Genomic DNA, 23,087 nt, shown 5'->3' on the forward strand with positions numbered 1-23,087 from the left:
GACCCAGGCTCGTGTCAGGAATGTACACAAGAAACCCATCCTCTGCCACCTTGCTCCATCCAGACTATATCATCATTCCCTCACCATGGGGAAATTCAGGTATGAGCAGTGAAGGGCCAGGGGCAGGCTCACCCAGATAGCTACAGAGGGAGCTGAGAGCACAAGCTGCTGGCTCAGGCTACTGGGGCAATTCTGGAGACCAAGGACTCTAAGCCATAAGCCTGGAGAATACCCCCACAATCCCCCAGGGGTTTCCATTAAGACCCCACTCTCTTGTAGGGATATCTTTCCCCCACACTGCTGGCAGCTCAGCCTCCCAGGGGCACTTGGCCCAGCCCTCTGAGGCCCTCTGTGGCCCTCCAGCCCCTGCAGGGGCAGGCAGTTTTGTCTGAGTCCCTGTCACTGTGGGCGGTAGACAAGTAGTAGTTACCACAGTGGCATGGACCCTGATAAAAATCACCTGACTCCCGTCGGCCATATTAGTAGCTAGGCCTGGTCACCTCATGCTGTCCTCCCAAAGGTCCTGGAGGTTGGAAGCGTGATCCCCTCTCCATAACAAGGCTCGGGAAGCATAGCCACAAACCAGTCAACGGCACAGACACACACCCACTGGCCACCTAGGAGGCATCCGTGCAGGAGAGGGCTCTGGCCATCCGCCTCCGGCTGAGCTGAGTGGCACCCAGAACCCCAGGTGTCCAGGCCCCAGCTTCAGCAGCACCACCCCTAGCAATTCAGAGAAACCACACAATGCTTCCCTCAGCTGGGCATTCTCAGGCCACCCTTCTCCTCACCTGCTCTGGCTTCTGGCCTGACCTTACTGACTCTCCTGCCCCTGAGCAAAAGCAGGAGCAGACTGAAGGCTTCTGAGGCTGTGAACCTGTCCACTTCCTGATGGTGGCCACCTTGAGCTCCTCTGCAGAGAAGGCTTAGGCCTTGATAACTGGCCTCAGGCACTTGCTACCTCATCCACTACCCCTACCCTGAACCACCAGACCAATGACTGCAAAGGCCACTGAGGGCCCTGAGGCCCCACACTGAAATCACAGAATATTTGATGCTCCCAACAATCCTTTTCCCTGGACAACCCCTCAAAAGAACCACTGACCACAGTCCAGGCCAGAGGTCACAGAAATGTACAATGAAGGCCTGTGGAAGCCTGCTCCACTCCCAGGCCACCAGGCCAGGAGGTGCAGAGGGGATTGTCTGGGCAGAGTTGTGTACTGGAGACCCCTGGGCTCTAGGTTGCCCCCTTTCAGGCCCCAGTTCCTCTTAGCCCCATGTATCCCTTCACTTCCCCCAGGGCAACCCAGCCCTCAACACTCCTTCCTCCCCTCTGCTGTGGTCTCCTCCTTCCCTCAAGTGGGAAGCACCTGGACACTATGCCAGATGTGGGCGCAGAGGCTGGATGCCCAAGATTTCGTATGAGGCTCTAATGCTGTGATGCTACTATAGTGATGACTACTACCACAGTGACTGACTTCCCAGCAAATACCAGCCAAGACAACTGCAGGGGCAGACCGGGGAAGAAACCATCCCTGCCTCTTTTCATAGCCCTGGTGGTGGGACCTGTCTCCAGGTCCCATCTCCTCCACCTAGTACCTGACTGGGGCAGCAGTAGATAGTGATGCTGGTAAAGACAAGGGGTTCTGGCAGCTGAGGGGTGTGGGGAGAGGGGCAAAAGGCTCTTCTCAGGATGCTCCTTTACCACCCCAACCGCATTCCTGCCACCCCTGGTCTCTTCCTCCAGAGTTCTCAGGGTCTCCAACAATGAGAGATCCACACTCTGGGAAAGGGCACATTCTCCACAGGACCTTCTCTCAGTGGGGTTACTCCCATAGTGACTCAGGGCAGAGCAAAAAGACTTTTGGGGTGGCCTCCTCATGTGATAGCCAACACAGCCAGGACCTGGTGTGGGAGACCCTTTTGGGACAGCACTGCGGAGTCCTGGAATGCCCAGTGACAGTGGGGAGAGGGACACCAGGCCACCCTGAGCTGGGCTACAATCACAGTGCTCTGATCCAGATGGCCACTCCATCGCAGTTCCCACTGACCCTGCAACCAGTGGCAGATTCTAACCTGTGCATTGACTTTGGAGACTTGGACTTCTGGAGAACAGACCAGGGCTGAGGGACAGCACCCAATCCTGCCAAGGCCAGAAAAGGCCAATGTTTGCCCAGGAGAACATCCCTGGTCAGACCCAGCAGAATTTGGGCAGGCCCACAACACACTGGTTATTATGGCTAGGACCACAGTGCCACACATCACACATAAAACTCATCCAGTGGCTTCTGGACTAGAGAGGCTCAGAGCCAAGGCCAGAGAGCTCTTCAAGACCACTCTCCATGCAATCCTGCCTGGTACCCTACCCTACAGGCAGCAGAAGGTACAGAGGGATTCTGTGCTGCCCCGTGTCAAGGTGGGTATGGTTGGACCTACCACTGTGGGAAAGACCTAGTCAAAAACTATATCCCAGCAGCCAGAGGACAGACAGAAAGAGGCCAGTGCTGGAGCTTGAGACCTGCCAGGCTCTGACAGTAACTCCACCCTAACAGCAAGGACCCTAAAAAGGGCTTCAATTCATTGTGAGGACTAAGAAGCATGAGTTGGGGAGGAAGTCCAAGTGAGTGGATTGGCGGGGGGAGGGGGGGGTTGCCCACTGTGCAGCTAGAGCTCAACCAGGGTCATAAACCCCTTTCAGGAAGGCCAAAAGAGCACAGTGAAGGTGAAGTTCAGCTGATAGGTAGGCTTCCAAAAGAACACAGCCCTCACCCACTCAGAGCTGGGAAGCAGAAGTTTGCCGGGAAGGCTCAGCTGCAGTCTTTCCCAGGGAGCCAGGCCAGGTGGTAGATCCTCAAATCCAGGAATAGAGATCTGCACTTGTTCTGCCTATTTTTCCTTCACCCCACCTGCAGCCTAGTCAAGCCCACTGCCTTCAGCACTAGTGGGGAGATCATCCCTGCAGCCAGGTCTCTGTGGAGCCCCCAGTGCAACCTGTACCCCTCCATAGCCCTGAGTAGGTACCTGTCCCGGCTTTCAGGATTCCACACCAGTCAGTCAGGTTCCAGGCTTCTCCTGGTATATCAAGAGCACAGTGGAGCAGCAGGAGCTCATCTGGCTGGTTGGGACAGGGTCCAGCCCACTCCCCATGCTACCCCCACGTGTGTTCACCAACCTGTTTCTCCTATATCATCACTGTGGCCCAGAGCCTGTCTTCTACATCAGGAGCCTGTGCCCCACACAAGAAGGGCGTTCAGGGCATCACTCGCCAGCTGACTTTCCTGGGTCCAGATGGGCCAGCTTCAGTGAAAGGGGATGGGGGCCCGTGGGCCTGACACCTGGGGCTCCAGGTCAGCCATGGCCTTGACCACTGCAGAGTTATGCAGGCCTCCAGCCACTTAACCCTTCTTGGCAGTCTGGGGCTCAGCCAGGCCTGTGGTGCCCCTTGGTCAGGCCAGGCAGCCTTACCTCCAGGCCTCATATCCCACACCCTCCCCACACAGGAAGCAGATAAACTCAAGGCCAGCAAGGCCTCAGAAATCAGCTTTAAGGCATCAATTTTCCCTTCCTGCCCCTCCTTCTGGCCCTGCTGCTCTCCAGACCTTCAGCCCCTCCTGACCTGACTCTCAGCCACAAACCTCAACTTCCTGTGGTCTAGGCCCTTTCCCCTCCACTTACACACAGTATATAGAGATTCTTAAAAGCTGCTTTCAGCATAAAAGTAGGATCAGCATGCACATTTCTCTGCAACTTCCTCCCCTCCCCACAAACACACACCCTCCCCAGGCAACAATATATTTCTTCATTCACTCCCAAAGCCACAAGACTGTTCATTCCAGCACCCCTAGTGCACTGCAGGCCCTGAGTGGCCAGGAGAAATGCATTCTCTCCTCCGGGTTTACAATAAGGTACAGATACCATCATAGCAGTGTAAACATCTCCATGCATACAATGCGAGATCAGGAAGGAAGCTCAGGGGGCCTTAGGAGTGGATCATCAGGACATAAAAAACACCTTAACACATTTAAAAGAAAAAAAAATCATTAAAATATGTTCTAGACCACAATGGAATTAAACCTAGAAATCAGTAACAGTAGGTTAGCTGGCACTGGGTTTTTTTTTTTTTTTTTTTTTAAGTTAGCTGGAACATATCAAAATATTTGGAAGTTAAACAACACACTGCTGAATAAGATATGGGTCAAAAGAGAACCCTGAAGAGAAATTTAAAAATACTTTGAACTAAATGGAAATGGAAAGACTACTTTTCAAAATGTGTGGAAAGCAGCAAAAGGAACACTTAGAGAGACATTTATAGCATTGAATACATATATTAAAAAAGAAAAAAGATATAAAATCAGTATTCTAAGCTTACATTTTAGAAAACCAGAAAAGGAAGAATAAATTAAATCTGACATAAGGAAAGAGACAATAAATAATAAAAATAGAGCAGGAATCAAGGAAATTGAAAATAGAAATTTAATAGGAGAAAAATCAATGCAACCAAAAGGAGGTACTTCAAAGACATCAGGAAAATTGATAAATTTCTAGTGAGGCAAACCAAGAAAAGAGGAGAGAAGATATAAATCACTAATACCAAAAAGGAAAAAGGAGTCATCACTACTGATCCCATGGACATTACAAGGATAAAAAGGAGATATAATGAACAACTCTATGCCCACACATTTCATACCTTAGATGGAATATAACAATTCCTTGGAAGAGGGTTCTGCAGGGGCCACTGCCCCATCAACAGGCCCTGGGCACCCAGGGCGTGAGGGACTTCCCAGGATTGACTCCGAAGTTGCAGCTTTCAGCAAACCCAACCTCAGAAAGGATGCAATACCTTAGTGGCTCAGAGTCCACTCTGCCAAGGAGGACACAGCTTAATAGATGGAAACAACTTGAGATCCCAAAGTCCTCCTGGAGCAGGAGGGACCAAAGGCAGCATAGACAAACCATCGCACTTGCTACGGATCCAAGCAGGGGTGTGTGCACCATAGAGCTGTTCCTTGGCAACAGTTGAACCCACAGCACTCACTGGGGCAACATGCAGCAGCCTGGAAACAGCTGTGTCTTGGCCCCCAGAGGGCTGGTCAGAGTCATCCCACCTCACCTGAGTTCCAAACCCAAACCTCAGGAACTCTCGGAATCGCCACTGTAGAGGATGGATGGGGCTGTCCCAGCAGGAGGATTGTGTAGGGACATGTGTCACCGTGACAATATTGCAGTGGTAGTTACTGTGACTACCACAGTGACACGGCACCTGTCCAAAAGCCCCACCCAAAGCTCTAGATGCAACATCCTGGGATGCAGCGTGGTGGTGCACATGTACTCCTACAGGGCGCATGACATCTGACATGCCACCCACACGTGGAAGCAGGAGTTCAGAGACAATGGGACAAGGATGTCCCACTGATGAAAACAGAAGAGGAGGCCCAGCTCCTGGGGCATAAGGGAAAGTTGGAGGCCTGCTGACCAGCTGTCTTATTATCTAGTGCTGCTTTAACAGAAGTACCACAAGTGGGTGGCTTTAGCAAACAAAAGTTTATTCTATCACAGTCTAGTAGGCTAGAAGTCTGAAAACAGGGTGCCAGCTTCCGGGGAAGGCTTTTTCTCTCTGTCAGCTCTGGAGGAAGACCCTTGTCATCAACTTCCCTGTCTAGGAGCTTCTCAGCGCAGGAACACCAGGTCCAAATGATGCACTCTGCTCCTGGCAGTACGTTCTGGGTGGCGTGAGGTCCCCTGTCTCTCTGCTTGCTTCTCTCTTTTATATCTCAGAGAAGATTGGTTCAAGATACATCTTAATCTTGTAGATTGAGTCCTGCCTCATTAACATAATGCCTTTACTTCTGCCTAATTTACGTCCTAGAGTTAGCATTTACAACACATAGGAAAATCACATCAAATGGCAAACTGGTGAACATTCACACAATACTAGGAACCAGGGCCTAGCCAAGTTGGCACACATTATTGGGAGACACAGCTCAATTAATAACACCAGCTCTGCACAAGGGAGGTGGAACCGAGGTATGTATTCACCCCGGTATGTGATCTTTCCTCGTGTGTGCACAGAGAACACCAGGAGGGTAACAAGGCGGGCTAATGCCTGAAATCACTGGGGAGAGCCCAGCCTGGTAGGCATGGGGGGAGAGAGAGGGGACATGCCCAGTCCATTTACACTGTTCTTTATATTTTAAAATTTTAAGTAGGCACAGTGAGTGCATTTATAATGGGATTTGAAGTAAAGGAATGTAAGTGTATTTTTTGAAAACCTACCACTTGACAGTGCTGAAGCTGCTCCAGGTCTTGACCTGCAACTTCTATCTCTCCCACCTGCCCCTCTGTGGAGCCCAGGATCTCTGGGCACCATCTACCCCTGAGTCCATGAGGGACAAGCCAGAAAAAGAAAAAAATGGTCCCCTGCAAAAGAGCAGCAAGGCACAAGTCCAAGGTGGAGGGAGGTGCCCATCTCCAGGCATTGGCATGGAGGCCAGCCTTGAAGGACACAGGCAGCAGTATCTGGGGGCAGTGCTGACCTACAGCCACAGCTGAGAGGAGCTCCTAGGATCTAGGTCTCTGACCCTAAGGCACACTCTGTGCTCTCACAGAATAAGGAGGAAAATTAGAATTCAGAGTCCTGCCTTTCCCCCTCTTCTGGGCTGCAAAACCCTGGACCTCCAATCTTGGCCCCTGCTCCCTCCTCCTGGGGCAGGTACTGCTGGTCCTGAGGATATCAAAGACCCCCAAGTAACCCATGCACACTGGGGTTGGGCACTCAAGCACCCTGGGTGCTGCTGCAGAGGAAGGGGATTGGCTGATTCTGAACAGACACCCACCAGCTCAGCCATGCCACCCTCAGAGGACCCTCAGATGTTTTAGCAAGCAAAGCCTTAGGGGAGCCCTGCCCAGAGCTCCGGCACCTACCTCTGGGGAAGCCCACCCTGGCACCCTGCCAGAGGAGGATTAGGGGAAGGCCTGAACCTCTGTGGCATAACTGTGATAGTTCTAGTTGCTATGGGCACAGCCTCACAACGTCTTGCAAAATCCAACCTTATGTACCAGGCCTCCCCACCAAGCACTACAGGCCTGCCTAGGGTTTTGAAAGATGTTATGGATTGAATTATGTCCCTCAAAATATGTGTTGCATGTCTTAACCCCTATACCTGTGGTTATAATTTCATTTGAGAATGGGTTTTCTTTGTTATGTGAATGAGGCAGTATTCCCTGTAGGAATTGTCTTGAGTTAATCTCTTTTGAGATATAAAACAGCACATTAAGCAAACAAAGAAGTGCATGTTATAAGCCACAAGGTCTTCCAAGGAACCTAGGAATAGAAGCTAAGAAGAGTCAAGGACCTTTCCCCAGAGCAGAAAGAGGGAGAAAGCCTTTCCCTAGAGCCAGTCCTCTGAATTTGGGCTTTTACCCTCCAGAAATGGGAGAAAATACATTCCTGTTTGTTGAAGTCACTCACTCATGCTATTTCTGCTATAGCAGCACTAGATAACTAAGACAAGCAGAGACATACCATCATGGATTTCGAGGGATACCGCAGTGTCTCAGTTACCTAGTGCTGCTATAACAGAAATACCACAAGTGGAGGGCTTTAACAAAGAGAATTCTCACAGTAAAGTTGGCTAACAGTCCAAATTCAGGGTGTCACCTTCAGGGGAAGGCTTTCTCTCTCTGTCAGCATTCTCATCAATCTTCCCCCTGACTAGGAGCTTCTCAGTGTGGGGACCCCGGGTCTAAAGGACATGCTCTGCTCCGGGCACTGCTTTCTTTGTGGTATGAGGTCCCCCCATCTCTCGCCTTGCTTCTTTCTTTTTTATCTTAAGAGATTGCCTCAAGACACAATCCAATATTGTAGGCTGTGTCCTGCCTCACTGACACAACTACCACCCATTGCCCCTCATTAACATCACAGAGGCAGAATTTACAACATATAGGAAAATCACACAATACCAGGAATCATGGCCCAGCCAAATGATACACACATTTTAGGGGGAGACATAATTCAATCCATGATGTACAGCTTTGCAGCCCAGAACCCAAACCAGCAGGTACAGTGTCATAGTAGTGACATGGCTCCCTGGAATATCAAACTCCTGAAGTCACCACAGAGAAGTCGACAGGGAAGTCCAAACAAGTCAAGAAACGGACAAGTCAAAGCCAACCCCTCAACTCAGCCTAATCTAGCTCATAGTGGGTTCTCTCCTCTTGAACCACCCCCCATGACCATTGTCTGCTGGCTTCATTTGGACAGCCCACAAAAGTCCCCCTCCTCACTCAGAGTTAGTCAACACATCAGGGCCATGGCTGGGCATCTCAAAGGCACCACTCCCCAACGCCCTTTCCCCCATTTTAGAAAGAGGCAACACCTATGGCTCCCCTACCACCCCAAGCTACCAGCTAGCCCTGCAGCTCTGGCCATGGGGTAAGGCTGGCCTCCTGGACCCTCTCTGCTTCTGTGCGTGTAGCCAAACTGCCCTGGCTCCAGACCCAGTTCTTGTTACAGAATGTCAACTTGTGGCAGATGGCTACGACTATGGTGATCACAGAGGCACCATCCATAGCAGCAACAACCTGCTTCACCCAAGCCCCAGTGTCTCCCAGACCCTGAAACATGAGGTAGGGGGAGGGCAGTTGCAGGGTGCAGTTCTGTGAATCTGGCCACCTGGAGAGAGGGGATAGCTGTGCTTGGGGAAGGAACCAGTGTGACAATCATATGAGCCCAAGGTTGGTCGAAGGGGCAGTGCAGGGCCTGATCTGGGACTAGGCAAAGGCAGAGGCAGGCCCAGGGCTGGTGTCAGGCATGTACACAATTATCTCCTTACCCTTTGCTTGCCTGGCCTTAGGACCTCCATCATGATTCCCTCACCAGGCAGAACCCGAAGCATGACCTGTGAATGATTTGGGGTAGTCTGCCCCAGACTGCTAGGGGCGAGCTGAGAGCCCTAGCTGCTGGCTCAGGCTACTGGGGCAATTCCTGGAGACCAAGGACTCTGATCCATGATCCTAGTGATTGTGCCACCATGTTTTCCTAGGGAGCCTCCATTAAGCCCCCATTCTGTCTCCCTGGGGATATACTTCCCCACACCACTGGCTGTTCAGTGTCCCAGGTCACCTGGTCTAACACTCTAAGGCACCCTGTGGTCCTCCAGCCCCTACAAAGGCAGGCAATATTGTCTGCGTCTCTGTCACTGTGGGTGGTGGAACAGTAGTAGATACCAGAGTGCCATGGCCCCTGTTCAAAACTGCCTGGCTCCTGCAGCCCATATTGGCAGCTAGGCCTGGTCACCTCATGCTGTCCTCCCAAAGGTTCCACTGGTTGGAAGTGTGATCCCCTCTCCATAACAAGGCTCAAGACACACAGCCGCATGCCTGTCAACAGCAAAGACCCTTACCTACTGCCCACCTAGCAGGCACCTGTGCAGAAGAGGACTCTGACTGTCCAGCTCTGGCTGAGCTTAGGGGTGCTCAGATCCCCAGAACCCCCAGCCACAGCTTCCCCAGTGCCACCCATAAGTGCTCAGAGAAACCACATACTGCTCCCCTCAGCTGGGCAGTCTCAGGCCACCCTCCCCTTGGCCTGCACTGGCTCCTAGCCTGACCTCACAGACTCTCTTGCCCCTTCCCAAGGGCAGGAACAGACCCAGGGCCTCTGAGGCTGTGAGGCTGCCCACTGCCTGGTGGTGGTGAGCATGAGCTCCTGTGCAAGGAAGGCTGAGGTCTTGCAACCTGGGCCTCAAACAACCCTATCCCACTCACCACCTCCCACCCTGAACCGATGGACCCCTGCGCACTTAGCCCCCTGAGGGCCCTGAGGCCCAAACACAGAGAGCTCAGAGCTATTAGTTCCCCCAGGCTCTGCCCTTCCCTGCACAGCATCCCCAATAGAACCAAAGCCCGCAGCCCGGTCCAGAGGCCACAGAAGGGTAGGATGGAGGCCTGTGCAAGCCTGTTCCACACCCAGGCCGCCACTCCAGAAGGGGCAAAGAAGGCTATCTGGGCAGAGATGGGTGGTGGTAACCCCGCGGCTCTGGGTTTCCCCCCTTTCAAGCCCCAGTGACTCTTACCAGAGTGCCCCCAAGCACTACTTCACTAGTAATTTAGGAAATGATATTGGAGTCATTATTCCCTGTCTTTGAGCATAGAGAATGTGACCCAGCTGGAGCTGGTCTCACAAGGACACATCAAGTGCGCCCTAAGATAAAGACAATAATAGATAGAAAACTCTTGGGAAATATCTTTTAGGGTAACCTTCATGTCTGCCAGGACACAAAAGACTTTCCATTCTTATCATTTTCTATTACCATTTAGTGAATAGAAATTTGTTGAACCAATGAAGACCCTCCTGACTCTCTCTTACTGAAACCTGTACCAATGATCATTTAAAAAGACAATTCAAAATGTAGGATTTGGTTTTGCCCATTTGGATGTTAATATACACTGATGACTCTGTAACCTTCGTTGGAATCCTGGAAACATGGCTCTAGCAACATGCTTTTCAGTTTCCCATTTTTGCCTTTCTATCTACATGCCAAATAAAATTTTATTTTTGCTTTACTAAACTCTGTGATTTTTTTCCTCTACAACACTGGCCTCAAAACACCCCAGCCCACACCTCTTCTTCTTCTCCTCTGATGCCTTCTCTTCCTTACCCAAGTGGGAAGCCCCAGGAAACCATGCCAGATGGGGGCACAGAGGCTGGATGCTCAAGATTTGGTATGAGGCTGTAATGCCCTGATACTCTGATGGTTACTACCACTGTGGCTGACTTCCCAGCAAATACCAGCCAAGATACCTGCAGGGGCACTCAGCGGAAGAACCCATCTCTACACACCTACTACCCCTTGGGGTGGGGCCTGTCTCCAGGTCCCACCGCCTCCAACCAGCACCTAGTCCGTAGACACTTGTGCCACTAGAGAGGAGGAGCCCTGGCAGCTTGAGGGGGAAGGTCTCAGCTAAAGATTCTCCTTTGCCACACCTACCTCATTGCTGCCCCCCCCCACCACCGTTTCTCTTTCCTCGGGCTCCTGAGCCCCCCGAGAACCCTGGGTCTTCACTCTTGACAAGTGGACATTTTGAACAAAACCCTCTCATAGTGGGATTACCCACATAGTGGCTCAGACCAGAGCCCAAAGCCCTACGAGGGTCCCCTCATGCATTAGCCAACACAGACAGGATTTGGGGTTGCAGGCCCGTTTGAAACAGCACTGCAGAAGCCTGGGGTTCCCAGTAATAGTGAAGATGGCCACCAGGCCTCCCTGACCTGAGCATTAATCACTAGCCTGTGATCCAAATGGCCACTTCATTGCAGGCTCCCCACGTCCCCAGCACACTCCCCGCAAGCAGGGGCAGATCCTAACCTGTGCATTAACTTTGGAGACTTGGAATTCTGGAGAAAAGCCCAGGGCTGAGGGACACCCACCCCACCCTATCAAGGCCAGAAAAGACCAATTTTTGCCCAGGAGGGCAACCCTAGGCAGACCCAGCAGAATTTGTGCAGGTCCATGACACAGTGGATATAGCTGGAGCCACAGTGACACAGGTCTCACATAGAACCCACCTAGTGGCCTCCAGGACTAGAAAGGCTCAGAGCCAAGACCACAGAGCTCCTCAAGCCCACATCCATGTAACCTCTGCCTGGAGCCCTTCCCCAAAGTGCTGACCTGTGACAACGTGGATATAGTGGTAGCTAACAATGTGTGAAATACCAAGGGTAAAACTGGATTCCAGCAGAAAGTGGATGGACAGCTACCAGCAGGAGTGGGGGCCAGGCAGAAAAGCAGTGGTGGAACACTAAGCCCTGTAAGGTTCTACACTAACCCCAGGCTAACAGCCCAGACCCCGCTAAACTTCACTTCATGATGAGGACTAGAAAGCACGAGCTGGGGAGGAAGCCCTGAGGAGTGAATTCGGGGTACCCACTGTGAGGCCAGAGCTCACCCAGTGTCAGAGGCCCCTTTCAGGAAGGCTCACAGGGCCAGCACAGTGAAGATGAAGTTCAGCTGATATGTGGACATCCAACGGAATATATCCCACACCAGGTCAGAGCCCTAGAGGCAAAATTGTGCCAGGAAGACTCAGATGGAGGCCTCCCTGAGGAGCCCAAGCAGATGGTAGATCCTTCTACCCCATAACCAGGGAAAGAGACCTTCAACACTTCTGCCTATTTGTCCTTCAGCCTACCTACAGCTTAGCCAAGCCGCTGCTCTCAGAGGCAGTGGTGAGATCATCCTGGCAGCCAGGTCTCTGTGGAGGCTCCGTCCAGCCTATACCCCTCCGTGGCGTTGAATTAGTATCTGTTTTGGCTTTCTGGATACTACACCAGTCGGTCAGGGTCCAGGCTCCTCTTCGTAAGTTAAGAAGACAGTGGAGCAACAGGACCTCACCTGGCTGGAGAAGACAGGACTCAGGCAACTCCCCATGCTACTTCCATGTGTGCTCAACAACCTGTTTCTCCTGTATCATCACTGTGGCCCAGAGTCTGTCTTCTATAGCAGGATTCGGTGCCCCACACAAGAAGGGTACTCAGGGCATCACTCACCAGCTGCCTTTCCTAGGTCCTGATGGGCCAGCTCATCAAAAGGCATAGGGGTCTGTGGACCTGACACTCTGGGTTCCAGGTCAGCTCTGGCCTTGGCCACTGCATTGTTATGCAAGCCTCTAGCCAACTAGCCCTCCTTGGGAGGCCTGAGCTCAGCCAGACCTGTGGTGTCCCTAGGGCAGAGAGGCAACCCCACCTTCTGGCTCCAGGCCCCTCACCTTCCACACACTGGAAGCAGATAAGCTCTAGGCCATCAAGGCCTCACAAATCAGCTTTAAGGCATCAGTTTTCCCTTCCTGCCCTTCCTTCCCTGCCTCTCAGTCAGAAACTTCAGCTTCCTGTGGCCTCAGACCTTCCCCTCCACTTCACAACCCAAAACCAAACCCAGTGCAGTCGAGTCGATTCCGACTCATAGCAACCCTATGCACGCAGTATATAGAGATCTTTGAACGCTGCTTTTAACATTAAGACAGGATCACCCTGAATATTTCTCTGTAACTTGTGCCATCCCCCACAGCCAGTCAACAGTATATTTCCTCATTCACTTCCAAAGCCACAATGTTTCATTCATTCAGTAAATATTCTAGCACCCCTAGTGCATGTCAAGCCCTGAGAGGCCAGGACAAACGCAATCTGTCTCCTGGGGATTACAGCCAGGTACAGATGACCACCACATCAGAGCAAACCTAGGATGCATGCAATGTGAGACCAGGAAGGAAGCTCAGGGGGTCTTGGGAGTGGGTCATCAGGACATAAACAACACCCTAACACATTTAGCATCTTCAGCAAGCAACTTCTCAGGCAGGGGACCCAGACCAGAGCTCAGTTCTCTACCTCTGTCACTTCTCTTTGTCTCTGTCTCAATCTCTCTCCCTCTCTATCTGTCTCTGTCATTCTCTGTCTCTATCTCTTTCACTCTACATGTGTCTGTCTGTCTCTCTATCTCTCTGTCTTTACCTCATGCTGTCTCACCTCTGTGTGTCTCACCTGTCTTTCTCAGTTGGTCTCTGTCTCACTGTCTCTCTATCCTCTCTCTATCTCTCTGTCTCACCTCACTCTATGTCTACTGCTCTTTCTGTCTCTCCTCTCCTTTTCATAGCCCATAACTGTGAGGCTTCCTCAAGGAAAGGTGCCACAGTCAGCACTGAGAGTGTGTCCGCCTCTCGTGGCAGTATCCTCACAGAGTGCTCCCGTGCACTTCACTGTGGCTCTTTGTTAAGTGCCCAGACCGCCTGAACCGTGTACCAGCTCTACTTGGAGCATTCTGGATGCCTTAACTCACTTCAATGGCAGTACAGCTCCTGTACAGGGGAGGACTTAGCAGACATGGGATGCAATCATTAGGAGCAAAGAGTGACAATTCAGATGGAATAGGCTTCGTCAGGCTCAGACTTTCACAAAACTTGTCATTCCATTTTGTGAAAACATTTCAGAACTCTGAGAAACATGGGAAGGTTGCTTTCATGAACCATGTCTCTAATACCAAAATCTGACAAAGTCTCCAAAAAGAGAAATGAGGGGTAATTTACACAGGAATAAAGAACCAAAAGTCATAAGTGAAATACTAAAGTCATATTCTGTCCAGCTCATGGATCAAAGATTAAACCAGGAATTGGGAACTGTTTAGCATTCACTCCAACATTCAGGGAAATGAGAGCCTCATTGTAGGCTCAATAGAAATGGAAGGTGTGCTGGAAGAAACGGAAGTCCCAACAGGAGCACCGGTGCCATGAGGGAGAACACTGACATTGAACCAGCCCTCCAGACAGAAGACGGAGGCTCCAAAGAGAGACCCAAAAAGCTACCCAAAGTCAGACAAACCTTCACTCCAAAACCTAAATCATGAAACTAGACAACACACTTAGAGATTTTGTGCACTTAAAATACATCAAAATTTAAAAACAAATGATAAACTTGAAATATTCAGCAAATACGTAGATGTTTTTTAACAGTAGTATGCAAAGAACTCATAGAAGCTAAGAAGAAAAATAGCAAAATTCATAAAAGAAATGGACAAAGGATATAACAGAAAAAGTGCAAAAGAAACACAAATGGCTAGGAAATATTAAGAAAAGACAGAAAACATTTTATGAATAGACATCCTTCAGACAATTATTTGTGATCATGAAAATGTTGAAAGCAAGCTATTGACTAAAGAATTCATGATGCAGCCATTAGTGGGAATGTCCTGCAAGCTTTCTCAGTTTACAAAGCATGTATGGCAGGAGCAGAGCTCCTGGAAGAACGCAGTTTGGTGAAAGGGTTCAAAAGAACCCCACACCATATGATGATAGGAGTGTAAATAGAACAGATGAATCAGGGAAAGGTAATTTAAAGAATGAATTGATTTTTACTTTAGCTTTTTGGCTTAATCTTCAAAATATTTTACAGTCTGCCAGTGGCTCTACTACAACAGATTAGAAAGTTTTCCCAGAGAAATTGCAGATGTGCCCTGGGCCTCACTCTCCCTAGGTCCCACAGACACCTTCCAGCTGAGGGAACCTCTAGTTCCAGCTCCTCTTCAGTCTGGAGGCAGGCGGTGCTCCACAGATGCCCACCAAGAGGGATCCTCAAAGTAGCCTCCCTAATTCCACACTCTCCAGACCAGCAGCACCACCGGGGACCACCCCCACCTCCAAACCTGGCCCATGTGCACAACATTCACAGAGAGCAACTCTGAAGCCCTGGCTCCGCACTGGCCTCTAGTGGCCTCTCTCCTGGCATGTGTCCCCAACATGCACAGAACTCATCTCCTGCACCCTAGGAGACTGGGCACACTTGGGGTCCATTCCACTCTTCTCACCCCTCCCTCCCCAAACGGAACTGCTGCCCAAACCCTCCCCCATCCCAGGTCAGCCCAGCTCCAAGCAAGACACAGGGTCTGGTCCCAGCCCTGTGTCCAGCAGACAGAAGGTTCCCCAGGGGCCAGCCAATGCCCCATGCCGAGGCCCTGGGTACCCAGGACATGTGTCTCTGGAACAATATTGCAGTACAGGTTACTGCTACTACCACAGTGACACAGCTGTTGCACAAAAGTCCCACCTCAAGCTCGAGCTGCAGTACCCTAGGGTAGGCCTTGTGGTGACCATCAACTCCCACACGGCACAGGGCATGTGACCTGCCACCCACCCACAGGTGCAGGAGTTTGGAGACAATGGAACAAGGTGTCCCACTGATGACAATACCAAAGGAGACCCAGCTCCTTGAGCAGCACGGGCAGTTGGGGGCTTGCTGGCCAGCTGTCTTAAGTATCTAGTGCTACTGGAATAGAAGTGCCACAAGTGGGTGGCTTTAACAAACAGAAGCTTATTCTCTCACAGCCTAGTAGGCTACAAGTCTGAATTCAGGGCACCAGCTCCAGGGAAAGGCTTTCTCTCTCTGTGGGCTCTGGAGAAAGGTCCTTGTCATCCATTTTCCAATCACCTATGAGCTTCTCAGTGCAGGGACCCCGAGTCCAAAGGATGTGCTATACTGCTGGCACTACATTCTAGGTGGCCTGAGGTCTCCCTTTCTCTCTGCTTACTTCTCCCTTTCATATTTCAAAAGAGATTGACTCAAGATAAAACCTAATCTTATAGATTAAGTCCTGCCTCATTAACATTACTGACTCTAATCCTGCCTCATTAGCATCATAGAAGTAGGGTTTAGAACACAAAGGAAAATCACATCACATACAAAATGGTGGGCAATCACACAATACTAGGAACCATGGCCTAGGGAAGTTGGCACAGAGTTTTGAAGAACACAATTCAATCCATAACAACATCTCTGCACAAGGTAAGTGGAACCCAGGCAGGTACTCACCCTGGTGTTTTGATCCTTCCGAGTGTGTACAAGAGAACACCAAGGTCCCCATAAGTCAGGACCCTTCCTGTGATCAAATGGATGAGCCCAGCCTGGTAGTCATGGGGAGAGAAGGAGAGGAGACATGCCCAGTTCATTTACACTCTTCCATATATTTTAAAATTTTCACCAGTCTCAGAGACTGCATTTATAATAGGATTTTTAGTGAACAAATGTAAGAGTATTTTTTAAATTTACCCCTTAGCAGTTCTGGAACTTCTCCAGGTCCTAAGTTGTGACTTCTATCCTTCCCACATGCCCCACTGTGGAGCTCAGAGTCTCTGAGCACCATCCACCCCTCACTCCCTGAGGGAGAAGCCAGCAAAAGAGCAAAGAGTCCTCTGAGCAGGAACAGCAAGGCACAAGCCAGAGGTAGAAGCAGATGCGCCTTGTTGGGCATTGGCATGGAAGGTAGCCTGGATGAATGGAGGGGGCAGGGTCTGGGTGGCTTCTGACCCACAAGCACAGTTTGGAGGTGCTCCTAGGACCCAGGTCTCAACCCTTAAGTTACACACACCGCACTCTTACAGAATAAGGAACAAACTCTTGATTCACAGTCCTAGGTGTCCCTTCCCCTGGGCTGGAGAACCCCTGACCTCGCATCTTGGCCTCTGCTTCTCCCTCAGGCCTTCCTAGGGCAAGTACTGCTAGCCCTGAGAATATAAAAGGCCCCCAAGTAACCCATGTATGGTGGGGATGTGCTCTTATCCACCCTAGGTGCCTCTGCAGTGGTTGGGGGGATGAGTTCCAGGATGGACAGACAGCTGCCAGTTCTAGTACAGGCTGGCATTGCCACCTCAGCCTGAGAGGTCCCCCAGATGTTTCAGCAAGCAACACCTCAGGCGTGAAGGCCAGCCCCAAGTGAAAGTCTCTACCTCTGGGGCTGCCTTCCTGCCACCTTGCCAGAGGGAGTTTGAGGGCAGACATACACCACTGTGGTATTACTCTGCTTACGGATATAGTTATTCTTGCCACAGCCTCACAATGCCTTACAAAAACCCATCCCTACACCCCAGCCCCTCTCACCAGGAACTGCAGACGTGAACAGGATTTTGAAAGATACTATAGATTGAGTTGTGTCCCTCAAATATATGTGTTGTAAATCCTAACCCCTATAACTCTGGTTATAATCCCATTTGGAAATGGTTTTCATAATTTGTTAATTTAGCAGTATCAGTGTAGATTGTGTTTTGAGTCAATGTCTTTTGAGATATAAAGGACAGATTAAGTAAGCAAACAAATACATGATACAAGCCGCATACTCTTCCAAGGAACCCAGGAATAGCAGCTGAAAAGAGACAAGGACCTTCCCCTAGAGCAGAGAGAGAGAGAGACAAAGACTTCCTCTTTTAGAGCTTTGAATTCAGACTTCTAGCCTCCTAAACTGTGAGATAATAATTACTGTTTGTTGAAGATACCCTCTCGCAGTATTTCTGCAATAGCAGCACTAGATAAGCAAGACAAACATGGACACGCCATCATGGATTCAGGGGGTGGGGTGGGTACCACAGCCATGTGGCACATGACTCAAAATAACAGGTATAGGAGCGGGGCCAAGATGGCAGACTAGGTGGACGCTACCGCGGATCCCTCTTGCAACAAAGACTCGGAAAAACAAGGGAATCGATCACATACATAACAATCTACGAACTCTGAACAACAAGCACAGACTTAGAGACGGAAAACGAACAAATACGGGCAGACAGCGACCGTTTTCAGAACCAGGAGCCAGCGTACCAGCCGACTACTTGGAAAATCTAGTTTCCCAGTGATGGCTCGGAGACAGCAGTCCATATCAAACCCCATAAAGAAACAGACCATGACAGCTTCTCCAACCACCCAAACAAAAGAATCAAAATCTTTCCCAAATGAAGATACAATCCTGGAATTATCAGATACAGAATATAAAAAACTAATTTACAGAATGCTTAAAGATATCACAAATGAAATTAGGATAAATGCAGAAAAAGTCAAGGAACACACTGATAAAACTGTTGAAGAACTCAAAAAGATTATTCAAGAACATAGTGGAAAAATTAACAAGTTGCAAGAATCCATAGAGAGACAGCAAGTAGAAATCCAAAAGATTAACAATAAAATTACAGAATTTGACAACGCAATAGAAAGTCAGAGGAACAGACTCGAGCAATTAGAATGTAGACTGGGACTTCTGGAGGACCAGGGAAACAACACCAACATAGCTGAAAAAAAATCAGATAAAAGAATTTAAAAAAAATGAAGAAACCCTAAGAATCATGTGGGACTCTATCAAGAAGGATAACTTGCGAGTGATTGGAGCCCCAGAACAGGGAGGGGGGACAGAAAACACAGAGAAAATAGTTGAAGAAATCCTGACACAAAACTTCCCTGACATCAAGAAAGATGAAAGGATATCTATCCAAGATGCTCATCGAACCCCATTTAAGATTGATCCAAAAAGAAAAACACCAAGACATATTATCATCAAACTTGCCAAAACCAAAGACAAACAGAAAATTTTAAAAGCAGCCAGGGAGAAAACAAAGGTTTCCTTCAAGGGAGAATCAATAAGAATAAGTTCAGACTACTACTCAGCAGAAACCATGCAGGCAAGAAGGGAATGGGACGACGTATACAGAGCACTGAAGGAGAAAAACTGCAAACCAAGGATCATATATCCAGCAAAACTCTCTCTGAAATATGAAGGAGAAATTAAGATATTTACAGATAAACACAAGTTTAGAGAATTTGCAAAAACTAAACCAAGACTGCAAGAAATGCTAAAGGACATTGTTTGGCCGGATGACCAATAATATCAGGTACCAGCACAATACAAGGTCACAAAACAGAACGTCCTGATATCAACGCAACTTAAATAGGGAAAGCACAAAAACAAACAAATTAAGACTTAGTCTAAAAAATAAATAAATAAACAAAATAATACACACAACAGGAAATCATGGAAATCAATAGATAAACGATCACAATAGTCAAAAAGAGGGACTAAATATAGGAGGCATTGAACTGCCAGATGGAGAGTGATACAAGGCGATATAGAAGGATACAAGTTAGGTTTTTACTTAGAAAAATAGGGGTAAATAAAAAGGTAACCACAAAAAGGAATATCAATTCCATACCTCAAGAAAAAAGCCAAGAAAAACGTAACGACTCAATAAACACAAAGTTAAACATTATGAAAATGAGGGTCTCACAAGCTACTAAGAAAAACGTCTCAGCACAAAAAAGCATGTGGAAAAATGAAATGGCCAACAACACACATGAAAAGGCATCAAAATGACAGCACTAAAAACTTATTTATCTATAATTACGCTGAATGTAAATGGACTAAATGCACCAATAAAGAGACAGAGAGTCACGAACTGGATAAAAAAACACGATCCATCTATATGCTGCCTACAAGAGACACACCTTAGACTTAGAGACACAAACAAACTAAAACTCAAAGGATGGAAAAAAATATATCAAGCAAACAATAAGCAAAAAAGAAGAGGAGTAGCAATATTAATTTCTGAGAAAATAGACTTTAGACTTAAATCCGCCACAAAGCATAAAGAAGGACACTATATAATGATAAAAGGGACAATTGATCATGAAGACATAACCATATTAAATATTTATGCACCTAATGACAGGGCTGCAAGATACATAAATCAAATTTTAACAGAATTGAAAAGTGAGATAGACACCTCCACATATATAGTAGGAGACTTCAACACACCACTTTCGGAGAAGGACAGGACATCCAGTAAGAAGCTCAATAGAAACACGGAAGACCTACTTACAACAATCAACCAACTTGACCTCATTGACTTATACAGAACTCTCCACCCAACTGCTGCAAAATATACTTTTTTTTCTAGTGCATATGGAACATTCTCTAGAATAGACCACATATTAGGTCATAAAACAAATCTTTCCAGAATCCAAAACATCGAAATATTACAAAGCATCTTCTCAGACCACAAGGCAATGAAGCTAGAAATCAATAACAGAAAAACTAGGGAAAAGAAATCAAATACTTGGAAAATGAACAATACCCTCCTGAAAAAAGACTGGGTTATAGAAGACATCAAGGAGGAAATAAGGAAATTCTTAGAAAGCAACGAGAATGAAAATACTTCCTATCAAAACCTCTGGGACACAGCAAAAGCAGTGCTCAGAGGCCAATTTATATCGATAAATGCACACATACAAAAAGAAGAAAGAGCCAAAATCAGAGAACTGTCCCGACAACTTGAACAAATAGGAAGTGAGCAACAAAAGAACCCATCAGGCACCAGAAGAAAACAAATAATAAAAATTAGAGCTGAACTAAATGAATTAGAGAACAGAAAAACAATTGAAAGAATTAACAAAGCCAAAAGCTGGTTCTTTGAAAAAATTAGCAAAATTGATAAACCATTGGCTAGACTGACTAAAGAAAAACAGGAAAGGAAACAAATAACCCGAATAAGAAACGAGAAGGACCACATCACAACAGAACCAAATGAAATTAAAAGAATCATTTCAGATTACTACGAAAAATTGTACTCTAACAAATTTGAAAACCTAGAAGAAATGGATAAATTCTTGGAACAATACTACCTAACTAAACTAACACATTCAGAAGTAGAACAACTAAATAGACCCATAACAAAAAAAGAGATTGAAACGGTAATCAAAAAACTTCCAACAAAAAAAAGTCCTGGCCCACACGGCTTCACTGCAGAGTTCTACCAAACCTTCAGAGAAGACTTAACACCACTACTACTGAAGGTATTTCAAAGCATAGAAAAAGACGGAATTCTACCCAACTCATTCTATGAAGCTACCATCTCCCTGATACCAAAACCAGGTAAAACTGACCATCTCCCTGATACCAAAACCAGGTAAAGACATTACAAAAAAAGGAAATTATAGACCTTTATCCCTCATGAACATAGATGCAAGAATCCTCAACAAAATTCTAGCCAATAGAATCCAACAACACATCAAAAAAATAATTCACCCTGATCAAGTGGGATTTATACCAGGTATGCAAGGCTGGTTTAATATCAGAAAAATCATTAATGTAATCCATCACATAAATAAAACAAAAGACAAAAACCACATGATCTTATCAATAGATGCAGAAAAGACATTTGACAAAGTTCAACACCCATTTATGATAAAAACTCTTACCAAAATAGGAATTGAAGGAAAATTCCTCAACATAATAAAGGGCATCTATGCCAAGCCAACAGCCAATATCACTCTAAATGGAGAGAACCTGAAAGCATTTCCCTTGAGAACGGGAACCAGACAAGGATGCCCTTTATCACCGCTCTTATTCAACATCGTACTTGAAGTCCTAGCCAGGGCAATTAGGCTAGACAAAGAAATAAAGGGTATCCAGATTGGTAATGAGGAAGTAAAGCTATCACTATTTGCAGATGACATGATCGTATACATGGAAAACCCTAAGGAATCCTCCAGAAAACTACTGAAACTAGTAGAAGAGTTTGGAAGAGTCTCAGGATATAAAATAAACATACAAAAATCACTTGGATTCCTCTACATCAACAAAAAGAACACCGAAGAGGAAATAACCAAATCAATACCATTCACAGTAGCCCCCAAGAAGATAAAATACTTAGGAATAAATCTTACCAAGGATGTAAAAAACCTATACAAAGAAAACTATAAAACTCTGCTACAAGAAATTCAAAAGGACATACTTAAGTGGAAAAACATACCCTGCTCATGGATAGGAAGACTTAACATAGTAAAAATGACTATTCTACCAAAAGCCATTTATACATATAATGCACTTCCAATCCAAATACGAATGTCACACTTTAAGCGGATAGAGAAACAAATCACTAATTTCATATGGAAAGGAAAGAACCCCCGGATAAGCAAAACATTACTGAAAAAGAAGAAGAAAGTGGGAGGCCTCACCCTACCTGATTTCAGAACCTATTATATAGCTACAGTAGTCAAAACAGCCTGGTACTGGTACAACAACAGGCATATAGACCAATGGAACAGAATTGAGAACCCAGATATAAATCCATCCACGTATGAGCAGCTGATATTTGACAAAGGACCAGTGTCAGTCAATTGGGGAAATAATAGTCTTTTTAACAAATGGTGCTGGCATAACTGGATATCCATTTGCAAAAGAATGAAACAGGACCCATACCTCACACCATGCACAAAAACTAACTCCAAGTGGATCAAAGACCTAAACATAAAGACTAAAACGATAAAAATCATGGAAGAAAAAATAGGATCTACCCTAGGAGCCCTAATACAGGGCATAAACAGAATACAAAACATTACCAAAAATGATGAAGAGAAACCAGATAACTGGGAGCTCCTAAAAATCAAACACCTATGCTCATCTAAAGACTTCACCAAAAGAGTAAAAAGACCACCTACAGACTGGGAAAGAATATTCAGCTATGACATCTCAGACCAGTGCCTGATCTCTAAAATCTACATGATTCTGTCAAAACTCAACCACAAAAAGACAAACAACCCAATCAAGAAGTGGGCAAAGGATATGAACACACATTTCACTAAGGAAGATATTCAGGCAGCCAACAGATACATGAGAAAATGCTCTCGATCATTAGCCATTAGAGAAATGCAAATTAAAACTACGATGAGATTCCATCTCACACCAACTAGACTGGCATTAATTCAAAAAACACAAAATAATAAATGTTGGAGA

At 47.3% G+C, this 23,087-nt stretch overlaps 1 protein-coding gene and 1 gene segment (V, D, J or C); one reads left to right on the forward strand and one right to left on the reverse strand.

The window, feature by feature from the left end:
* Positions 1-23,087, forward strand: part of LOC104846689 (immunoglobulin heavy constant gamma 1-like) — an 868,336-nt gene that overhangs the window by 586,427 nt on the left and 258,822 nt on the right.
* LOC111752811 (uncharacterized) overlaps positions 1-23,087 on the reverse strand; it is a 355,617-nt gene that overhangs the window by 230,810 nt on the left and 101,720 nt on the right. For all 5 annotated transcript variants that reach the window (XR_010318810.1, XM_064273601.1, XM_064273603.1 and 2 more), the window contains exon 4: positions 16,352-16,443. Coding sequence is in view for 4 of the 5 variants with exons in the window: in XM_064273601.1 (XP_064129671.1) it covers positions 16,352-16,443 (92 nt within the window). In the remaining variant the exon portion in view is untranslated. The remainder of the gene's footprint in view (positions 1-16,351; positions 16,444-23,087) is intronic.

The sequence above is a fragment of the Loxodonta africana genome, chromosome 21 (assembly GCF_030014295.1).
Source record: "Loxodonta africana isolate mLoxAfr1 chromosome 21, mLoxAfr1.hap2, whole genome shotgun sequence".
Classification (NCBI taxonomy): Eukaryota; Metazoa; Chordata; class Mammalia; order Proboscidea; family Elephantidae; genus Loxodonta; species Loxodonta africana.